This window comes from Kogia breviceps, chromosome 10 (genome assembly GCF_026419965.1).
Source record: "Kogia breviceps isolate mKogBre1 chromosome 10, mKogBre1 haplotype 1, whole genome shotgun sequence".
NCBI lineage: Eukaryota > Metazoa > Chordata > Mammalia > Artiodactyla > Physeteridae > Kogia > Kogia breviceps.
In genome coordinates this window covers 44,119,847-44,142,054 of record NC_081319.1, presented here as the reverse complement: position 1 = coordinate 44,142,054, position 22,208 = coordinate 44,119,847, and the positions used below count along the sequence as shown (strand labels likewise).

Here is a 22,208-nt window from a genome sequence, read left to right as displayed (position 1 = left end):
CTGAGGGAGTCAAAATACACCAACGCTAAAATATCTCTTGAGTTTAAGTGAATTCAGCAAGGCTGAATTCAGACAAATCTGTTGCTCAGATGAAATTGGCTTTCATTGTCTTCCATCTCCTTTCCATGTCCTGGTTCATTCAACTCCCAGCCACCCAAACGGCCATCACATAGCTCACTGGAGATTGTGGGCTTGAAGCCACCACCACAGATGACATGCCTCATATACATTTAATTTCCTCTGCTCTGCACATTTCCTAACCACTTCCATATATGAAAGCTTACCTGTCCTAGGACCTTATTACTCAGGCCCCTCAGGAAGGCATAAATTAACGACCAGGTAACTTGATGCACAACTTCCTATTACAGTTTTAGTGACTTACCAGTCACTCACCAGTCTGTTATTTCCTTCCCAAATTAACCTCACCTGATCTACACTGGGGGTGGGTTGGTTGCTTGTTGACAATGCAGATCCCTAGAACCTCACAAGTGACCCAAGGAATTAGATTCTCTGGGAGCATTTTAACATGCTCCCCAATTGATTCTTCTACATACTAAATCTGTAAACATCATGAGACATGCATACACTATTATGTGCTATGCAGGTTCTGAGCATCAGAGTAGATATGAGAATCCCCAATACAATTTATATCCATTGTTAACTTATAAAACATGTTCATTTTCAAATACTAAAAGGACTAAAGAGTTGGCCTGCCGTGCATGTGGACAGAGAGTATAAGGGAAGTCTCTGTACCTTCTGCTCAACTGTGATATGAACCTAAAACTGCTCTGAAAAGTAAAGTCTACTAAAAAAAAAAAAAAAAAAAGGCTGACCTCCCCAAGATGGAGCTGATGAACATATGCTCTTTGGCTCACCTATTCTCTCTACAGGCATCATCCCCTTTTATCCTCTACTTATTCTAACCTAACTTCTGTGAAGCCCCAGACAGGCAGAGCCATTCTCCAGGCTCCCATAGCCCAATGCACATACTGATTATGAGAGTATTAGAGCGTTTAACCCTACACTGTGACTAACTATTCTCTTGTTTGGTTCTGGTGAATCGCAAACAACCTGGCGTGTTCTGGCCACGTTCCCATACCCCAGCATAGTATGTGGAACTCTATACATGCGCAATCAAGATTGTTGAATGAATGAATGAATGATCTTGCCACTGAAGTTAACATCAGATTAAGTGTGTTGGGAGGAGGGATGGATGAACTGGCTGAACCTCTCCTTTTGCACATACACAGATACCCCTTAGAGTCACCATTCCTTCTCTCTCTGAGGGACAGGAATCTAGGGCCTCATTTATTCAATCTGTTACTGTGGTCCATACTCTGAATTTATAAATTAATCACTTCCAGTCCTACTAGACAAAGGAAGCAACTGGTGCTGCCATCTGAAGTATTGTACCAACAGGGGCTATGAGGAAAACATAAGCCACACTAGGTGTTTCAAACAAGGGGATTTAATGCAGGGAATTGATTACACAGGTTTGGTAAGGCTGAAGGAGGGCCACTGAGATAACCTATTGTTAGTAAACACAGGAAGCAGCTACTAACCTTAGGGCTGGGGAGCAAAAGGGAAGAGATGGTGTTACCAGAACCTAGAGGCTTTGTTGGGGGACCCCCCACGGCTGGTGCCTGGCCCTCTCTGGGGGCTGCTGCGCGGCTGCTGCTTGGGCTTCTGAGGGGGGCGCTGCTTGGCTGGTGGAGTTCGGACTTCTGGGCGGGGGCGTGGCTGACGTTCAGACCTCGGAGGGGACCGTGGCTTGGCCGGTGGCTTGGCCGGTGCTCTGACCACCGCGGGGGGTGCAGCTGGCTGGCGCTTGGGCCTCTGAGGGGACGTTGCGCGGCGGCTGGTGCTGAGAGGGCCAAAAGAAGCTGGAGGCTGGAGCAATGGCTCCCCTCTGTTGCTTTAAGGGATGCGGACAGGAGCTGGAAATAGGAAGGCAGCCCTGCTCCTCCCCCCGCCCCACCTTCCAGTCTCCCTCCAGTACCTTCCAATGGCAGAGCCTAACGGGGAGCCGACTGTCAGGGGACTGGGGGAAGCGTAGTTTGCAGAGCCTCAGCCCCAGCATCGCAGAGTAGAGCCGGAAGGGGGAACTCGGAGCTGAGAGACAGAGGCCAACGCCCAGCCCAGGCGCCAGGTAGCAGCGCAAACCACTCACCTGGTCTTCTGGCAGGCACAGCAGATCCAGTCCTCCTCTTTCTTCTGGTAGAAGCAGCCACTTTTACAGATGCTATACTTGCGGTCCACAATCTCGCGTTTGGAGTTGAGGAAGGTGAACGGCGGGCAGCAATGTATGCTGAAGTGCTCCGAGAACTTCTGGTTCTTGGAGAGTCTGGGGCCCTCCTTAACCACTTTCTGACTCATCTCACTGGAAATCAGTGATGCGGGGGGAGGTGGGGAGACATAAAACAGCACATTCATGTGAGGGAGCTTTCTACTCAAGGAACCCACTCCCTGCTACTCCCATGGTCCAAGTTAATATTCAGGGCTATCCTCCATCCTGAATCTGGAAAGTCAATTTCCTGCCCAGCTCTATGAAAAGGAACTCAACTAGGAGTTTGTTCTTTTTTAAAAATTTACATACAATTTTTAAAGGTTACACTCCATTTACAGTTATTATAAAATATTGGCTATATTCCCCATGTTGTACAAATACATCCCTGTAGCCTATCTTTCACCTAAGAGTTTGTACCTAGGCGATATAAGGGAAGAGTTTGTTAATTTTTGTGTATTTTTAAATCATGTTTTCTGAAAATGGACTCTTTTTTCTCTTATGTGTTAGCCATCCACTTAGGACAGGAAAAAATATTACAAAGCCAAACACATCTATGGCAAAATAATATTCTAGATTTAGGTATGGCCGTTTCTCTAAAAAACCAAGAAAGCTTTGTTACTGAAAGCATAATCTCTATTCATACAATGAAATACTACACCAGAATGAGAAAGAACAGACTGTAAGACACAGGTCAACATATTTGAATCTCACAAACAATGTCGAACAAAAGAAGCCAAACACAAAGGAATACACACTATATGATTCAATTTATATGAGGTTAAAAAACAGGCAAAACTAGTCTAGTGCATGGTGCTAGAGATCAGAACATAGTTATATTTGGAGGAGGTGGGGTCTGACTAAGAAGAGGCAGGAGGGAGCCTGTTGGGGGCGGAAAAAAAAAGCCTACTGGGGTCGGAGCTTGCTGGGGGCAGAAAATCAAGACCTGGATCTTGATCTGGGAGATGACTACACAGGTGTATACATATGTAAAAATTCAGTGAGTTCTACACTTAATTTTTGTGCATTTTACTGTTTACCTCAGTTAAAAAGGAAAAGTAAGAGGAGGAAGAGGAGAGCCTAGAGAGTTTTGATTCTTGAAATATTCTGAAAGGGGGGTAAAAACTTAATTACTACAACATCCTTTGTGGAAATGTGACACATGCAGAAATAGTCCTACCTAACACTCCAAAACACTGAAGCACACAGGGGACTTAAATGACTATTAACCAACAAGAGTCTACAAATATACACAGGTAAAGTGCATATACTGGCCACTGAGAATGTCCCTCCTCTCAACAAACTCAAGGTCAAGTTGTACACAGAGACGTGCAGTATGTAATTACAAGACACGGTGACATCGACCAACAGAAGTATGTACAAAGATAAAGGAAACCATGAAAAGGGGATGGATTCTTTGAAGTCAGAGAAGATGATCTGGGTTTTAAGGATGAATACATTAAAAACAACTAAGTTACTCTGAGGGGATATTTTGATTTTTTTGTTTGTTGGTTGGTTTCTATTGTTTTTTATTGAAGTATAGTTGATTTATAATGTTGTGTAACATTTTTGGTTTTTGATAGGGTTGTCTTCTGCTACAGATAGAAGTGAGGGCTGAGAAGCAAGTTGAGTGTAGTTATAAGAAGAAAATACAACCTTTTGCACCTCAGTCTGTAGAGTCCATATTATGTGTTACACCTGTTATGTATGTTGCAAATGCTGTTTCCCAACGTTTCACCTGCTTTTATCATGCAAAAAATTAATTTTTATGTAATGAAGTTTCCTAGTTCTTACTCAGGGTTTTATATTTTAGTTCAGAAAGTCCTCCCTACTTCAGAAGCTCTTAATCATACTCATGAATATCCCATTTTGAAAGAGAATCCTCTCTGAATCTCACTTTGATGTCTCTTTTTCTCTCTATAACTCCTCACTTTTATAGGCAATGTTCTTAAGAAGTTGTCAACACTCTTTTTCTCCATTTCTACATCTCCTCCCCCTCAGTGCACTCCAATCTGGCTTCTGTTCCTACCTCCCAAAGACACATGTTTCTCATAAAGACCTCCATGCTGCCAGACCAGCTGTCTTCTTCCTCAATCTCTCTCTCCATGTAAATGCTTCCCTGTCCTGTCACTCCATGTTCTCCTAGATTCCCTCCTCCATGTAAATGCTTCCCTGTCCTGTCACTCCATGTTCTCCTAGATTCCCTCCTCCATCTCTAGCCCTTCTGTCTCAGTTTCTCTTATAGGCTCATCTGCTTTATCCAAAACTTTTAATGTTAGAGTTCTTCAAGGTACGATAAATACTAAATGATTAATAGGGTTACCTTTGAGCATCCATTTCAGCATTTATGATATGTTTAGGTTGTGTCAGGCACAGTGCTCAGGCTCTGTAGGGGATGCAAAGCTGAATCATGTTTAGTCCCATCCTCAAGAAAAGTATCCACCAGCTGGGAAGATGGGCAAGGATGCACATGGTGTACTCATGGCCACAAAACCACCTATTGACCCCAAACACGTACAAGTCTCTGAGGAGACTGAGGGGATGGATCAGCTAAACATCCTGCTGACATCTTGTAGATGGAAGAATGTTGCATAAATGTTAGTAAATGCAATGCAAGGAAGGGATGCTGTGGAACTCGAGAATGTGCTGAGACAATGGCACGGAGATTCCACAAGAGTGGGGCCATACATTGGGCTGGGGAAGCAGGTAAAACATGGGTAGAAGCATCTGGCCCTGAGATTTGGACAGCAGAGATAAGGGTTTGTGGAGGGTTGGGAACAGTTGATTCCTAAGCAAAGATACTGAAGGGTGAATTGCAGTCCACCTGAGAGCCCACCCGGTCTGCAGGGCAGTGTGGGAGAGGTGACAGTGCCAGGACACAGGTGATGAGGTAGCACAGGAGTTACCCATCACTACGAAGGATCTAGCCCTTGTGACTGGGAGTGTGGTCATGCCATCAGCTGATCAGGAGTCTGAATAGATGAGAGGGAGGGAGGTCATCTCATGGGTCTGGGATATCGTGAATTTAAGGCGCTCATGACATCCATGTGGAAATGGGCATCCGAAACTCAGGAGCTAGAGCTGTCAGCTAGAGGGTCCTTCACCTCATGGAAGAGGCACAGCCTTGGGAGTGGATGTGCTGGATGTGAGCTGAGTGAGGAGCCTGGCCAGGGAAGGCTCCCAGGAGGAGTAGTGGGCCTACCTTCAAGCTCCAGGAAGAAGAGCTAGGGAAGAAAGAGCAGCAGAGGCAGCCAGGGAGGTGGGAGGAGTAGCAGACTCTTAGAAGAGAAATCTCCAACTTTGCAGGAGGAGGAGATGGTCAGCAGTATCAAAAAAAACAAAAAAACAAAAACAAAACAAAACAAATTTTAAAAAAGCTTTGTACAAACGAGCATTTTTAGACCAATGAGAAACTAAAGTTGATTTTTAGGGTCTGATTCATTGCAGTTACGACCCTAAAGATCTGCCAAAGCCCTACCAAACCCTGCACATGTGGCAAAGTCCAGCTCAAGTTTCTTCTCCCATGGGAAATAATGAAATGAAACACTCCAGGACTAACCAGCAGGAGTCATTTCTTTAGGCTCCCAGCACATGGACATGATGTTACTCAGGTTTTCACAGGCAATTCAGACATCCCTAATTCCTCCAGCCTTCCGGGGTCACCTTTCCCCAGATTGTTCAGGCACTCATCACAAATAACAGAAAATCTAGCACTTGCCCCAAATTTTTATGAATGACCGGCATGGGGTAAGAGGGAGATTTTAAGTCTCCTGTGACTCTAAATTTCTGCTCTGACTGAATTCTCAATTCCCACCCACCTGACAAGATGCCTGGGCCCACTCTATGCCTATCTAGACCCCCTCCCAGCCATCTCTTCCCCAGCACGTCAGGGGAAAGTCCTCAAAGTATTCCCTGGCAACGCTCCTTACTCTCCGCCTTCGCCCACCATGTCCAGCAGGGAGCAGCCTAACCGCTTGTTACTCATCACATGTGTTCCTAATGGAAAAGTAGTTCTCTGCCCTGGAACCCTGACGTTCTTCTAGATTAACCAGCTGAAAATTCACCCAGCTTTAACATAGCATTTCCCCGCTTCCTTTAGTAAAATGTTTACAGTCAGTGGAAAGGCTCTGGCTACTATTGCCTGTGGTAGCAGAAGTACCGCGTTTAGTTTGGGGTACATTGTAATTGGTTATATATACTCCCCTCCAACTCTGCCCCACACCATGCCCCAGTTTAGAAATGCTAAGGTCCACATGCTGAGCCATAGCAACATACACACGAGCCATCCTTTCCCACCATACTAGGCTTCCTGGTAAATTAGTTGTAACTACAGGCAAATAACTAACAGCAGAAGAAATAATTCACATTTCCTGATGCCCTATTATATGGTGGTTGTTTTATATACTTTACCTCATTTTTCTAATATGGCATTATCATCAACAAACTAAAGATGAGATAAGTAAGGAATATGACCAAGTTCAAAGAGCCAGTAAGAGGCAGATGGAGATTTGAACCCAGGTCCCTGTGACTCCAGCATCTGGTGCTGTCTGACCAGGCTCAACATGGTCTGAGCTCCCTGTGCTCAGCCCTCCTCTCCAGGGAGCAGGTGTCCAGGCAATGGGACCAGCCTGGACTTTGGGGGACTGGAGGTGGGCCCAAGGATGGGATAAGGCTGCAGAAGTGCATGGGTCCGTGTCTCAGGGTGAAACGGACTGAAAGTTGGGGAAACAGCTCTCTGAAGAAAGGAATGGTAGAGGATGGAGTGTGGAGACATCAGGACAGTAAGGTGGCCAGCACCTCCTGCCAGAGCACAGAGGCTCACAGTGGGAGGCTGCAGTGTAAACTCAGGCAGGGTCCCGAGGGGAGTGTGACCCATGGGTGCTTCCTCTGTCCCTCCCTCACCAGTCCTTAGTAGGTTTTAAGACCTTATTCACTGTTGAGAATTTTAAAACTTGGATGAAGGAAAATGATAAAAATTCCTAAATTCTTATCTCATAGTTAACCACATAAAAATATTTGAACATATTTTTTTGCCTTGAGAATATTTACATGTAAATATATAGTTAATAAAAAGTCAGACCATACCTTACATACTTTTCAAATTATATACTTGGAAAAATCATTCATTTTTTTAAATAAAGTTTTATAGATGTAGATGTAATGTCACTCATAGCATTTTCCTATAGCTTTTAAAATCTGTGATAAATTTATAGTTGCAGCCCCCTTTATGGTTTATATCATATATTTGCATCTTCTCTCATTTTCTTGTTTGTTGTTGTTGTTGTTGTTGTTGTGTGTGTGTGTGTGGTACGCGGGCCTCTCACTGCTGTGGCCTCTCCCGCCGTGGAGCACAGGCTCCGGACGCGCAGGCCCAGCGGCCACGGCTCAAGGGCCCAGCCGCTCCGCGGCATGTGGGATCTTCCCAGACCGGGGCACGAACCCGTGTGCCCTGCATCGGCAGGCAGACTCCCAACCACTGCGCCACCAGGGAAGCCCCTCTCATTTTCTTGATTAATCTTGACAGAACTTATCCACTTTACGATTCTTTTCAAAAACAAGCTATTGGGTTTCCTGCTTGTCTTTGTTCTTTTTTTTCCTAGTCCATTAATTTCTGAGTGCATTTATTATTTCTGTTTTTCAGTTTTCTTTAGGCTTATGTTCTTGTGCTTTTTACGTATTCTTGAGACAAACTCTTCTCACATATGCCTTTATGACTATAACTTTTTCATACAACTTCAGCTGAATACCACAATATTAACATAAAATTTTCATTTTCTCTTCATTTTAAATATGAATGAGTTCTTCTTTGATTCATCAATTATTTTAAAAAATCTGTTGTAAAATTTCCAAGTGTATGAAGTTATTTTTATTACATTGACTTCTGATTTTAAGGCATTCTGGTCAGAGAGTGGTCTGTATGATAATGACTCTGATATTGGTTGAGCTTCATGTTTCACAGTCAATGTTTCTAAATGTTCCATGTGTGCTTTGAAAGACTGTATTTCCAGAAACAATTCGGAATTATCTAGGGAAGATAAGAATGTGAACAAGCTACAATCTAGCAGTTTATTCTTGGGCACAAACTACAATCTAGCGATTTATTTTTGGATCATAGCTCAACCTTGCAGATAAAGCCACTTGGTGGAACACAAAGCTGGAGGAGCCTGAATCCTTGATGACAGTGGTTCTAGCCTGGATCCTTGAACACTGACCACGTTTTACAGGAGAAACAAACTTCCACCTTGTTTAAACCACTATTATTTCAGCTACAAACAGTCAAATACAATCCTGAATTAATATACTCAGTTTTCTCACCTAAAAGAGGGTGTCTGCCTCAGTTTGGGTGCTATAAAAAATACCATAAATTGGGCAGATTGTGAATAACAGAAATTTATTTCTCGTAGTCTGGAGGCTGCGGAATCCCAGATGAAGGTGTTGGCAGATTCTGTGTCTGGTGAGAGCCCACTTCCTAGTTCATAGATGGTGGAATGAGTGAGGGAGCTCTCTGGGGTCTCTGTAATAATGGCACTAATCCCATTCATGAGGTCTCCACCCTCATAACCTAATCACCTCCCAAAGGTCCCACCTCCAACTACCATCACACTGGGGATTAGATTTCAACATATGAATTTTGGGAGACACAAGCATTCAGTCCATAATAGAAGGGAATAAAAAATAATAACATTTAACTCATAGGGGCTTTTATAGTATTAAATAAAATAAAGTAGGTGAAGAACCTAGCACTACCAAATACAAATAACTTGCTTCATAAACTCCATTTTCCTTTCACTAAGAATTCATTCAAATTCATTTGACCTAATCCTATTGACTTCTTCAGACATACTCTTTATGTATCTCACATGACATTTAATTTAAGCATTAATTAAATGCTTAATGAAGTAATGATAACATTATTTACTTTCGTGGCTAAAAGCAAATCATTATAAACACTACATGATGTTTTCACAAACTATACTACCTAATTGCAAAGCAAATATAATTATAAACTGTCTGGCAGGATGAAGAGAAAAAAAGTGACTGAACTTGAAACTGTAAAATATAATTTCTGCGCGGCGCCCCCCGCCGCGCGTCGGGACCGGGGTCCGGTGCGGAGAGCCCTTCGTCCTGGGACACGGGGTGCAGCCGGAAAGGCGGCTGCCCCCTCGCCCGTCACGCACCGCACGTTCGTGGGGAACCTGGTGCTAAACCATTCGTAGACGACCTGCTTCTGGGTGGGGGTTTCGTACATAGCAGAGCAGCTCCCTCGCTGCGATCTATTGAAAGTCAGCCCTCGACACAAGGGTTTGTAGAAGAAAAAAAAAGAAAAAGAGAAAAAAATATATATATATTTAAAATATAATTTCTTCTAAGCTTTACAGTTGTCTCCATAAACTCTAAAACTACAGAGGAGGGGAAAGTGAGGCAGGTAATTGAAGAAGGAGAAAAAGGAAGTGAAGGAGAGGAACCAAAGGGAGAACAAGAACCTCACCTCACTATTTATTGTGCACCTACTATGCTCCAGATGCTTTATAGCTGTCATTTTTAATTCCCAATATAACCCTCCAGATAGTCTCTACTGTCCCCATGTTAGAGATGAGGAAATTGAAACCTGAACAAGTTATGTAAACTCGCCTAAATCATATAGTTATGATAATAATAATAATAGAAAACTCATAATTGCCAGTATGATTACTGACTACCCAATATCTGCCCTGCCCTTCAATAACAAACCCTGATTTTGGCAGCATGATATGCCCAGTTAAATATATACAACTGCCTATGTGACCACATTCTGGCCAAGGAGATGCAGGCAAAAGTCCATGGGGAAGATTACCTTTTTTCAATAATAAGGCTGTTATTCAAGGAGAGACTCTCCCCTGGTGAGTGCATTCAGCCCAACCCAGCTTTTCCTGGCCCCCAAGAGGCAGGATTATTTCAACCTTTGGACCTTGAGCCTTAGGGCTCCTTCCGCCTACTTCCTTCCCACCAACAGTTACACAGCAAATGCTTCTAACACCTTGGGGCTCAGCCCAAAGCCAAGTCATTTCCTGGGGAGACTTTCCAGAGCCTTCCCTTCCCCTAAGGAGAAATGATCACTCCTCCCTCTTTTGTGCCCTGGCCTTGTGTGCTGTATATGATTCTAGGAGAGCATCTGGAACCTGTAGGGTTGCCCTTAAGTGTTCTGCCCTCAGAGCTTTGTTCGACGCCTAATTCAGAACAGGTGTTCAATAGATGCTTGAGTAAGGAGAGCATGAACAAAGGGTGCCTCTCACAATCGCTGCAGGAGCCCTCAGCCTGTCGCTGCCTGTCCCCAGATGCTCTTTAGCAGTCCCACGTCCTTCAGGGACCTCTGCTCTAACTCAGGCAACAGAGTCTGATGAATGAAAAAGGCAACACAGGAAGGGACTTTTCTAACTGATCTTGAAAGTTATAAAACTGGGCTCTTTAGGAAAAAATAAGAGACTTTGTGAACCCACTACACTTTTTCGTTTCTGTTTTTAAAAATTAATTTTATTGAAGTATAGTTGATTTACTATACTATATTTACTATACTATACTATAGTGTTAATTTCTGCTGTACAGCAAAGTGATTCAATTATACATATATATTCTTTTTCATATTCTTTTCCATTATGGTTTATCACAGTATATTGAATATAGTTCCCTGTGCTATACAATAGGACCTTATTGTTTATCTATCCTGTATACCATAGTTTGCATCTGCTAATCCCAAACTCCCAATCCTTCCCTCCCTCACCGCCGACCCCTTGGCAACCACAAGTCTGTTCTCTATGTCTATGAGTCTGTTTCCATTTTGCAGAGAAGTTCATTTGTGTCATATTTTAGATTCCACATGTAAGTGATATCATATGGTATTTGTCTTTCTCTTTCTGACTTACTCCACTTAGTATAATAATCTCTAGGTCCATTCATGTTGCTGCAAATGGCATTATTTCATTCTTTTTTTATGGCTGAGTAATATTCCATTGTATATAGGTACCACATCTTCCTTATCCATTCATCTATCAGTGGACATTTAGGTTGTTTCCATGTCTTGGCTATTGTAAATAGTGCTGCTTATGAACATAGGGGTGCATGTATCTTTTTGAAGTATAGTTTTGTCTGGGTATGTGCCCAGGAGTGGGATTGCTGGATCATTTGGGAATTCTATTTTTAGTTTTTTGAGGAACCTCCATACTGTTTTCCACAGTGGCTGCACCAATTTACATTCCCACCAACAGTGCAAGAGGGTTCCATTTTCTCCACACCCTCTCCAGTATTTATTATTTGTAAACTTCTTAATGATGGCCATTCTGATTGGTTGTGAGCCCACTATAACTTTTCTTAATTCATGCAAATTAATTAGCAAGCTTACATCAATTACATATTCTAGAGATGGCACTAGCATCTCTACTTACCTACCAATGTCATAGTTATCTTTAAACACACTTTCACTATTCCCCAAGGAGACTGCAGGTGGAAATGAGAACCATGAACATAAAATGGATTTTCTTCCTTCCATCCAGACTTCCTTCCTTTCTACTATCTTTTTTAAAAGGCAGTTGGGGTGTGGGGTAATTATTTAATAGAAGCGGCATGTGACCCTTAGTCCCAGGTGGTCGTCTGGAAAGAAAGATAGTGCAAGTTGTAAGCTGCCATGCCACATCTCCATGGGGTTACAGGAAGTCAGACATGGAAATGGGTACAGGCTCTACCAAGTGAAGGGTGGATGCAGGTCAGTATTTGGAAGACAGTACACTTCTCCAATTCTTGTCAATCAGATCCCTCAGAACCATGAGCAAAGGCTGCCCTTGTCTTGTGATTAGAGAACTCAACATGGGAAGGACAGGAGGCAACTGACTACCTAGGGCCTGAACCCTCTGTGAGAACAATATTCCGGCTTCAGAGATCAAAACTCCAAAGGAGGACAGTGATCAGTCCCAAGATCTCTTAATACGTTACACGAATTAAGGAAGAGGTGGTTTAATATATACTTGGGAAAAAAAATTTAAGTTAATAAAGCAAGAAATTTCAGTTTTATTAAAATTCAGCTCAGTTGTACCAAAAAAAATCACATAACTTTTTCATTGCTCTGTAATTGTATAATTGATACAATACTACAAGAAAGGAGAAGGGACAGGGCAGGAGAACCTCTGAATTCATACTGCCTTGATTGTTTCTGGCATAAGCTGTCTCTTGCTAATAAGTAGTCAGTTAAAGTTCAGCTCCTTATCAGGACTATCCCTTACCTCCCTCTATTCCTTCTCAAGGTGGAAAAGAGTATGGGGAAGCCAAGAGTCCTCGTGGCAATGAAGCAAGGAGTGGCTGGTCTTTGTGGTGTCCTTCTCTGCTGGACTCTGCCATAGGTACCTTGTCTGGTCTCACCAGCCCCTTGGCATGAATGACACATGTTACTGCTTGACCCACCAAAGCCACCAGTCATCAGGGCCCCTACCCAGCAGCCTTCTATTCTGGTCCAGGTGTCCTCTCAGCTCCTCAAAATTGCTGAAGGTCAGAGTACAGAGTGGGAAGGAAAGGAACCCCAGCAATGAACAGGACATGCAGATAGATTGAACGTAGGCAGGAAGGAAGGACAAACAGGATTTCTCCAAGAGAAATTAAGGTACATGATGCATCATTTTGCTAAGATGGGAACAGGTTTAGGGATGGGGAAAGGAAAGAGTCAAATATTTAGTCTGAGGCAAGTTCAGTTTAAGAAACTTATGAAGCCTCCAAACAGCTGTGAAAGGAAGTAATTGGCCACATGGGTCAGGAGATTTCGAGAGAGAGAGAGGATGAGAAATAAATTTAAGTGTATTTGACATACAGATGAGATTTACAGCCAAGGGAACACAAGAGAACAGCCAGGGAGAAAGGAAAGGGAAAAGAATAACTAGAAAAAATTTTATTCACAGTAGCAACAAAAATCTTTAGATTCCCAGAAATAAAGCGGTAATTAATGTGTGTAAATTCTTGTGGGGAAAAAATTCAATTCCCATTCTTGATAAATACCCTTAGCATAGTGGTAAGGGAAAGAGATGTCCTTAACATTATAAGGAGCTAGCTACCAAAATATCCACAATGACAGCTTACTGCTGGTGAAATCTTAGAAACTTTTTCATCCAAATCAGACACCCCAAGAAGTATGCTGTCATTACCACTCTTCAACACGGCACCCGAAATCCTAACCAGTACAAAATACAAAATAAAACAAAAAACTGTGAGACTCCACAAGCTGTTAGAACTTAATGAAAGTCCAATGAGATTTCTGGACCCAAGATCAATACGCCAAAATCAAAATCATTTCTGTAGGTCAAGAGGATGCAATTTGAAAATGTAAAAGTAAAAGAAGCCATTCACACTGACTACAAAACCATAGGACACCTACAGGTAGAAGTATATCTGATAAAAGAAATGCAAGACTTTCATGAAGAAATTTGCAAATCCTTTTGAAGGCTACAAAGGAAATAGCCAATATCCTAAGTTTGCTATCTCTTAATAAATCTATAAATTTAATGCAATTCCAATAAATATATCAGATTTTCATGTAATTTAAGAAGATGATTTCATGGTTCTTATGGAAGTATAAAGGACCAACATGAGCCAAGACCATTTTGAATAAGAATAGGGTTTTGTCCTACCAAGTGTCAACGCTCATCATAAACTATACTAATTAAGACAGAAGAGTATTGGCTTGAGAATAGACCAATAAATCAGTGGAACAGAATAGAGAGCCCAGAAACAGACCCACATATGTATAGAAGCATGGTTCATAACAGAGGGGGCATTTTTTTTTAATGGAAAATTGTTTAACTACTCAAAAGGGAGACAAAATGAAGTAGACAAAAGACCACAACAAGAAAAATGATAGCAAACACATGTCATGAGATGGAAGCCAAACACTATTCAAGGGCTTTATGTATTTAACTCAATTCTCACGACCTCACAATAGCCCCGCTTTGCAAATGAGTAAGCTGAGATACAGAGAAATCAGATAACCCACCCAAGGACACAGAGCTAGAACATGGGAGCCCCAGGATTCCAACCAAGGTAGGCTAGTCTGTATTCCTAATCCTGACAGTATGCAGCTTCTAACTCAGCACATGTGAAGAGGAGGGAAGCAAAACAAAGATTATGATTTTATAGAATAAAAGATACCACTGTGGTTACAAGTTAAAAGACCTGTGCCAGTACAGAAGAAAATGTACAAATACATAAAAGTATAAAGTTTTAATAATCAGAATGTTTAAGAAAAACAAACTACAACTTTTTTAATGGGCAAATACTAGAAAGAGACGAATCTTTAAAAACTAGTAATCATATACAAATACGTTTAATTCTGTAGGACTCAAGGAAAGAGACAAGAGCAGCAAGGGAAAGTCAAGCCACGCCCCTTCTGACTGGCCTGAAAAGGGGGTGAGGGGATACGTTGTTGAAGGAGGGGGAAAGGCAGCCGATCAGAGCGCAGGGAGGGGCACAGGGGCTGGTGCATTCAGTGCTCAAGGCCCTGTCCCTGGCTGCCAGAGGGCACGCTTCCTGCAGGTGAGGAATGCACTTGGGTGCTTTGTCGAGGAGCTGTTTCTGGAATAAAACACTGGGGCTTCAAAAGTTCCACTGCAGGCCCGGGCTTCTTTCACCTAGCCCTACCACATCCTACCAAAGGCTGCACAGCCCCAAATCCTCTGCTGTGAAAACCACTATCACTGAGGAGCAAATTCATTCCACATTCACCACCTCTCTTAGAGATCTTGAATAGCTTCTTAAACCTTGTTAATTCTCTCTCAGGTCAGGGGCTAATGCTTTCCCCTGAGAGTAGATTTACACAGTAAAAGACAATGGCTTCCATGTTGATTGGTCCACAGGATGTCTCTAAGGATGGCTTTATCCATTTGTACTCATTTATTCATTTGTCTCCTTGGCAACCAAATTGTTTACTACTAATTGAATGTTGCACGGTAGATTCTTGTTGGGAAACCAGTTCCCCCACCCCCACCCCCACCCCCGGTAATGGAAAGCTTCACTCATACAGATATTTATTTTGAATAAGAGTGCTTTTCCACAGAGAGTGTCATCTTGCCAAGCTTCAGCACTGATTTGGGGAGCTGCTGAAGCTATGAAAAAACAATAGCATAAGAAGTTGAAGTTGGCAACTCATTTGGCAAGACGAAACAAAGACCTCATTGCTTTGCTTTGTTTCCAGGTGATAAAGACAAATTAAAGTGGTCCAAGGACCACACTGCGCACAGATAACTATCTCACAGACCCTTGCAAAAGCCCTTCCTGATTGAACAAACTCTGCCTAACCCCCGGCTATTGTAGGGAAGGGAACAAGTGTGACCCAAGGTTGGTATCCTTAGCACAAAGATAATATATTTAGAAAATGTTTTAGGAGTGAAAACCTTGCTTATTATAGCAACCTTATTATAGCGGAGCTCAATAAACATGTAAGAAGTACAGTAATTTTCTGAATGGAATTTTAATAACACAATGTTCTTCATTTTCTTACATCTAAAATTTCAAAATACATGGTTTTAGCTTATCAAGAGAACTTACACTAGGATTGTAGGTGAATGAATAATCCCATACTTTTCTACAGATAGGGGACAAGAGAGTCCAGGAGAAGGAACCAAAAGCATGAGTCTGTCTCCTCATCTATCCATTCCCTACACAAAACCACAGAGACTCTCTCCAGTTACAGAGCAAAGTTAATAATATGGCACATAAGACTCCCCATGATTTGGTCCCTGTCCACCTTTGCCCTTTGTCTCCCACCTCCCCCCGCCCCCCGCAACTGCTTTAGGACAGAAGCATCATTCCATGATCAAAAGATATGCCCCTGAACATACTGTTCCCTTTTCCTGGAATGCCTTTTCCCCATCATGGTTGTGTAGTAAACTCCTATTCATTCTGAACCACCCAGCTAAGGTCTAACCTCGTCAAAGGATCCACCCCTCCTCTGGGCTATAATTTGTACATACTTCTGTTGGTGAACACATCCCACTATGTTATAATAATTGGCTGTAGGTCTGTGACCTGAGTTTGAACTCTTGGAGGGAAGGATTTCTGTCTGAATCCTCAGGGTTCTGCTGCTCCTTCTACTCGATGAATGAGTGTTAAGCGTGATTGATTTGAAAGTGTCTTTAAAATTCCCAGGTGCTTCTGACCCCTGGGATGTCATGTAGGACTCAAGCTGCTTTTGTCAGATTCCCAGCAGGGCTATTCTAAGAATTAAGGTTTTTTGTTTTGTTTTTTTTTTTTTTTTTTTTGCGGTACGCGGGCCTCTCACTGCTGTGGCCTCTCCCATTGCGGAGCACAGGCTCCGGACGCGCAGGCCCAGCGGCCATGGCTCACGGGCCCAGTCGCTCCACGGCATGTGGGATCTTCCCGGACCAGGGCACGAACCCGTGTCTCCTGCATCTGCAGGCGGATTCTCAACCACTGCGCCACCAGGGAAGCCCTTGTTTTGTTTTTTAATTAATTAATTAGTTAATTAATTTATGGCTGTGTTGGGTCTTCGTTTCTGTGCGAGGGCTTTTTCTAGTTGCAGCGAGTGGGGGCCCCTCTTCATCGCGATGCGCGGGCCTCTCACTATCACGGCCTCTCTTGTTGCGGAGCACAGGCTCCAGACGCACAGGCTCAGTAGTTGTGGCTCACGGGCCCAGTTCCTCCGCGGCATGTGGGATCTTCCCAGACTAGGGCTCGAACCCGTGTCCCCTGCATTGGCAGGCAGATTCTCAACCACTGCGCCACCAGGGAAGCCCAAGAATTAAGGTTTTAACATAAAATGATCTCTCTACAGAGACCGACCGTCTTATTATTTTGTTATTTTTTCAAGGTGCGAAAAATTAAGTTATTTGTCTTTCTTATTCCAGTGTTTGTGATGTAAGAAATAAGGATAATAGGTTTCTCTTTCTCTGTGAAAATGATGGGATTCTGGAATGCCCACATATGTAGGTTACACAAATCCTCTCTCTTATAATCCCTTCCTGAATGATGGAGAAGGAAATCAATCTTCCAGATTTGCATTGTCTTATAGAAAAACCTAAATGTTAATTTGGCCTACAGTCATAGGAGCGGGGGCTAAAGAAGAGAACCTAAATTACCTGATGGACTGATTCATTGCTCCACTGACAGCTATTGTACGGTGAAAGCTTCTAATCTGCCATGGGTTCTGCCTTTGTGTTTTCCAAGGGCATCAGTCTCAGGGAGACAAAGAGACCAGGCTAGAGATGAGCTGACATAAGCACTGATTGTCAACCACACCTTTTCCCAAATTTTGTGTCCAAGGCCACCGTCTGAGTCAGCCGATAGCAGTGACGCTGGTAGACTTCCTCAGTTTGATGAAATGCCACTTATCTTTGTTCCATTTTGTAATTTGTATTTACCATATTTTATTGAAATCATTCACCTTCTCAAAGAAGCAAGAGTCGTCAAAGGTGACTCCAAGGTATATAGTTTGAGCAACTACATCGGTGGTGGAAGCATCCACCAGAGGAGAAGCTTTGAAGGAAGAGGCTAAATCATGAGTTCAGTTTCAGATGCATTCGAATTGAGGCGTTTGAGGGGCATCTAGATAGAGACATCAAGTGGAGAGTTCAAAGAAGTGTGGGCAGGAGATAGAATTCGAAATTTGTTGGAGTATAGGTGGCAGTTGAAGGCGTGGGGATGGAAGGGATTGCCCAGGTGGCAGAACGTGGAATGAGAAGACTGTATAACTATATCCTGGGGCACGCCCACATTTGCAGTTTAGGTGGAGGAACAGTGATTGGCAAAGAAAAAAGAGAAGAATCAGAGAGGAAGGAGGGAGGGAAACTGGAGCATGAGGTATCGTAGAAGCCAGAGGAAAGATTATTTCAACATAGGGAGCGGTCAAAGTTGTAGAATGATTCTGAGAGGTGATGTGATATGAAGACTATAAAAAGTACATTAGCTTAAGTGATATGGAAATATTTGGTGAATTTGGCAAGAATTGTCTCCATGGAGTGGTTGAAACAAGTTAGATTAGACAGCTTGTGGAGGGAAAAGGGGCTGAGGAATTGGAAAGAGAAACTATAGGCAACTTCAGGCCAGAAATTTGAGAGTAAAGGGGAGGAGATTGGTGGAAGATAGAGAAGCCTGTGGTTTCCAGGGGGCTTTTTTGGGGGCGGGGGGAGGTGGGGAACAGTGATTTGTTCATTTGTTGATTTATTTTTTTGTTGTAATGAGACAGATGAGAGCATGCATAAGTGCTGATGGAAAAGGGTCTAATAGAAAGGAAGAGATTGAAATAAAATAAGAAAGAGGTAAAATAATTAGTGTTCTTGAGTGAAACCTGAGGAGATGGAGTTCAGAGCACATGTAGAAGTGTTGGCTTTTGTTGGAAGAGGGAAAACACTGGCTGTATGAAGTTCCCATCTAATAGCTTCCATTTTTCCGGTGAAACAGAGGCGAGGTTATCAGCTGAGAAAGAGAGAGTTGGAGATTTAAGAAGAATAGAATGGGCTTAAAAGAGATTTTGCAGAAATTTTTAGACCAAGGTACCAGGTATTTTTGATGGCCTAGTTGAGGTCACTGATCATTAATTTGCAGTGGTACCAATCTGCTTCATTGTGTTTTTCTCCAGATGTCCTTAGCAGCCTGGGTGGAGACATGGAGAAGACATATAGGTTCATCTAGGATTGGAGTTTGCCAGAGAATTTGCAGGAGAAAAATTGAAGTGATAAATCCTAGCATCTATTCATAATAGGAAGAAAATAAAAGGTAGAAATGAGTGATTGATGAATGGATGGGTGAATGGATTCATAAATGGATGGGGAGGTGAAGGGGCAAGTCAATCAGAAGCACCTAGTGAAAGAATAGTCGTAGTGGGGCACTTAACAAATAAAGTTGAAAAAAAGAAGGTTGTGAATGAGATGCTAGATGTTTGCACTGTTTGATTCAGAGAGCGAGTAGTTTCGAGTATTGCTAAGTTCCACAGCACGACAGTGAATGGATGAGACAGAGTGGATAATTCACTGGAGTAGTGATAGTTTAGTCACATGGACACTAAAGTCATCTAAGTCGATGGATGGAGCTGAAGTGGAGAGGGAGTGGGGGAGTATGGAGTCTGGTTACGAAATTATCAGTGAAAGAGGAGGAGTGACTGGGAAGTCAGATGCAGACTGACACGGGGAATGGAGCACAAACTTCAAATTATGGAGGAATAACTAGAGAGTGAAGGAGCAGTGGCCTGAACGTGGCAATGGGGAGAACACTGCCCCACTCTCAGATCTGGAGCTACTTGGAGTGTAAAATGGCCCTCACTTGTCAGGCTGACAGATGAAGCCTTGTTCTCAGAAGACTGGCTGGATTCAGTTAAAATAATGAGATGGTAGGAATCTCCTGAGGAGAGTTTGAGGCTGCAGGGGATGAAGTCTCCTTTTCCATTTCACTACACACTGTGGTACATGGGTTCGTCAAAGGTGGACAAATAGTGGCTTGGGTCACAGTCCCTCCGATTGATGCAAGGAAGTGTTTTTCTCATATTTCTATACCCCAAACCTAGAATACTGTAAGACACCTGGAATAGTTTTTTAAAGTGTGTAACTCTTATTGAAAGTTCGATTGCTCTGTCTTTTGCTGATTCTACATTCTACTTTGACATTCTGAATACTAGTAATCATTATACCGGAGTTTAGATGCTGATCCAAAAGAGTATAAGAGATTCATTTGTACCTGTATTTTCATCCATACACATCTGGTGAATAGATCTCTGTTATGAGCTTTTCTTGGTATCATTGGCTTCTTTTTTCCCTAAAATTGAAACAGTAGAATGTGTTCTGGTTAATTTAGTGTTTTGATTACTGAGGTTGTAGTTAAATCAAGTGTCTTAATCACCAAGCTTCACACTCAAAACCCTAGGAAGGATCATGATGTAGTTTTTGCACTATAAACTCAATGAAGGATCCGCTTTGACAAGGCATCAAATTGAGAACTTCTAGAAAATATCAATATTGGTTTCTCATGCACTACGGAGATTTATGTGACTATTCATACCATCTGTCCCTTCTTTCTTAATACATCTCAGATCTTGGAAGTGTTGTTTAAACAAAGGGGTCTTATATGCCTAGGAGAAAGAGCAAAGATGAAGTAAGTCTGCCCTAACAAGGCCTAAAACCAAGCCTGGACAGGATAAATGATCCTCCAGTAATTTAGCATAATCCAGAACCTCTACTATCTACCGTGTTCAGCATACAATAAAATTGCAAGATAGGAAGATATAGGAAAATGTTCATCATGGGAATGCATAACCCTTTAAGTCAAAATACTTCCTCAACCTCCAGAGTGACTTCTATGGCCCAGATAAAGCAATCATAATAGGTAATGCTACATCTCCCAAAAGCTGAGTTCCTCAAATTAAATTGCACACGTGCAGAACCCCAAACTTCTAATCTAACTCCATGTTTAGGAAAGAAAATAGTTATCTACCTCATCCAGGGAACAGTTCTGTTAAAACCATAATACATTCACTTGACCACAGAGATCGTATATCAAGTTTAATCAATTGCCCCACATTCAGATTTATGATGACTTCAAAGTTTTCTCCGATTAAAAAAAAAAATGGATGCTTTATATTTGCTTATCTAAGGAATGCAGTTTAGTAATGCTCCCCAAACAAAGGAAGTCTGCTAGGAAATCAAAGTCTCCACTTCTGGAATGATAGCTGCCAGATACCTCCAGACAGAAGTTTTCCCACTTACAAACAAGCAAAATGAAAGTTCTTCCTCTACCAGATACCCTGTCAACATGCTAAACGTCAGTGAACCCAAAGTTGCTAATCAGGACAGCTCTTTATTGAACTCTGTTTTTAGCAGATGCTTTTACTTAGAAAAGAATGATCACATTGATGAAATGAATACTCATAGAGCAGTAGACATGAATCCAACACACATGAAGAATCTTGATAAATACTTCACTACATGCCTATCAAGTTCATATACATATCATTGTAAGTACCATTTATAATTCAAAGACAACACCTATACATTTCTGGTGAATACTTGAGAATTACATGTAAAAGCTCTGGATTTTTAATTTTTTTGTATTTTCTTGTAAGATTTTAGGTACTCGTTTAAAATCCTAGTTACCATTAGATGAATAAGACCTCGAGTTAAAAACTGTACAATTCAAGCTTCAAGAATGAATTTGGCTATGTATGATCTAAAATGCAAGCCTATTCCTTCCAAAACTGCATAATCCTGACCTAATCATGAGAAGACATCAGATGAAACCCAAATTGAGGGCATTTAATAAAATAATGGGCCTATACTCTTCAAAACGGTCAAGATCATGAAGGAGAATGACTGTCTCAGGACTCTTCCAGATTAAGGGAGATTAAAGAGACGTGACAACTAAAGGTGATGGGTGATCCCGGATCAACTCCTGGGACGATTGATGAAATCTAGATGTCTGTGGATTAGACGACACCATTTTCTCAATGTTAATTTTCTGATTTGGATCATGTCTGTAATATAGTCTCAAAAGTCTCAGAAAAAAATATATAAATGTGTATACAAAGAGAGAGTGATAAAGCACATATGGTAAAATGTCACCATTTGGCTGATGGGGGTACATCTGAAATTTTTGTACTGTTGGTAATTTTTTTGTAAATCGAAACAATTTTAAAATCCACCCACCAAGGCATTCTCCTGTTTTTCTAGATGAACGTAAAATGGCATAGCTGCACATCTGACGGCGGTCTGTTCTCTCTCCTGTTTTATTCACAAAGCATTCAAAATACTTTCCCCCATTTTCCTCCTAGTATTCTAGCCAGGTTCATTACTTTATTCCCCTGACACATAATCTTTTCATTCCTTTTTCTGTCAACCACAACATTGAAAAACTCTGTGATTTTCAGGAAATTCTGTACAAGACAAAGCATTAGTGTCCTTCCATTGAAGGCTGC

The 22,208-nt window shown here is 42.1% G+C and overlaps 1 protein-coding gene and 1 long non-coding RNA gene across 25 annotated transcripts in view; one reads left to right on the top strand and one right to left on the bottom strand.

Moving 5' to 3' along the window:
* LOC136794991 (uncharacterized) overlaps positions 1 to 22,208 on the top strand; it is a 263,347-nt gene that overhangs the window by 196,999 nt on the left and 44,140 nt on the right. The gene's annotated exons all lie outside the window — the stretch shown is intronic.
* The window catches only part of MOBP (myelin associated oligodendrocyte basic protein), a 43,705-nt gene that overhangs the window by 20,886 nt on the left and 611 nt on the right, over positions 1 to 22,208 (bottom strand). For 7 of the 20 annotated variants that reach the window (XR_010842617.1, XR_010842620.1, XR_010842616.1 and 4 more), the window contains 3 exons: positions 19,979 to 20,056; positions 2,171 to 2,380; positions 1,563 to 1,864 (listed from right to left, as the gene is read on the bottom strand). Coding sequence is in view for 3 of the 20 variants with exons in the window: in XM_059075884.2 (XP_058931867.1) it covers positions 1,597 to 1,864; positions 2,171 to 2,376 (474 nt within the window). In the remaining 17 variants the exon portion in view is untranslated. Of the gene's footprint in view, positions 1 to 1,562; positions 1,865 to 2,170; positions 2,381 to 5,486; positions 5,583 to 19,978; positions 20,057 to 22,208 lie in introns of all 20 variants that reach the window. The other 13 variants (XR_010842611.1, XR_010842610.1, XR_010842609.1 and 10 more) reach the window with 7 other exon arrangements.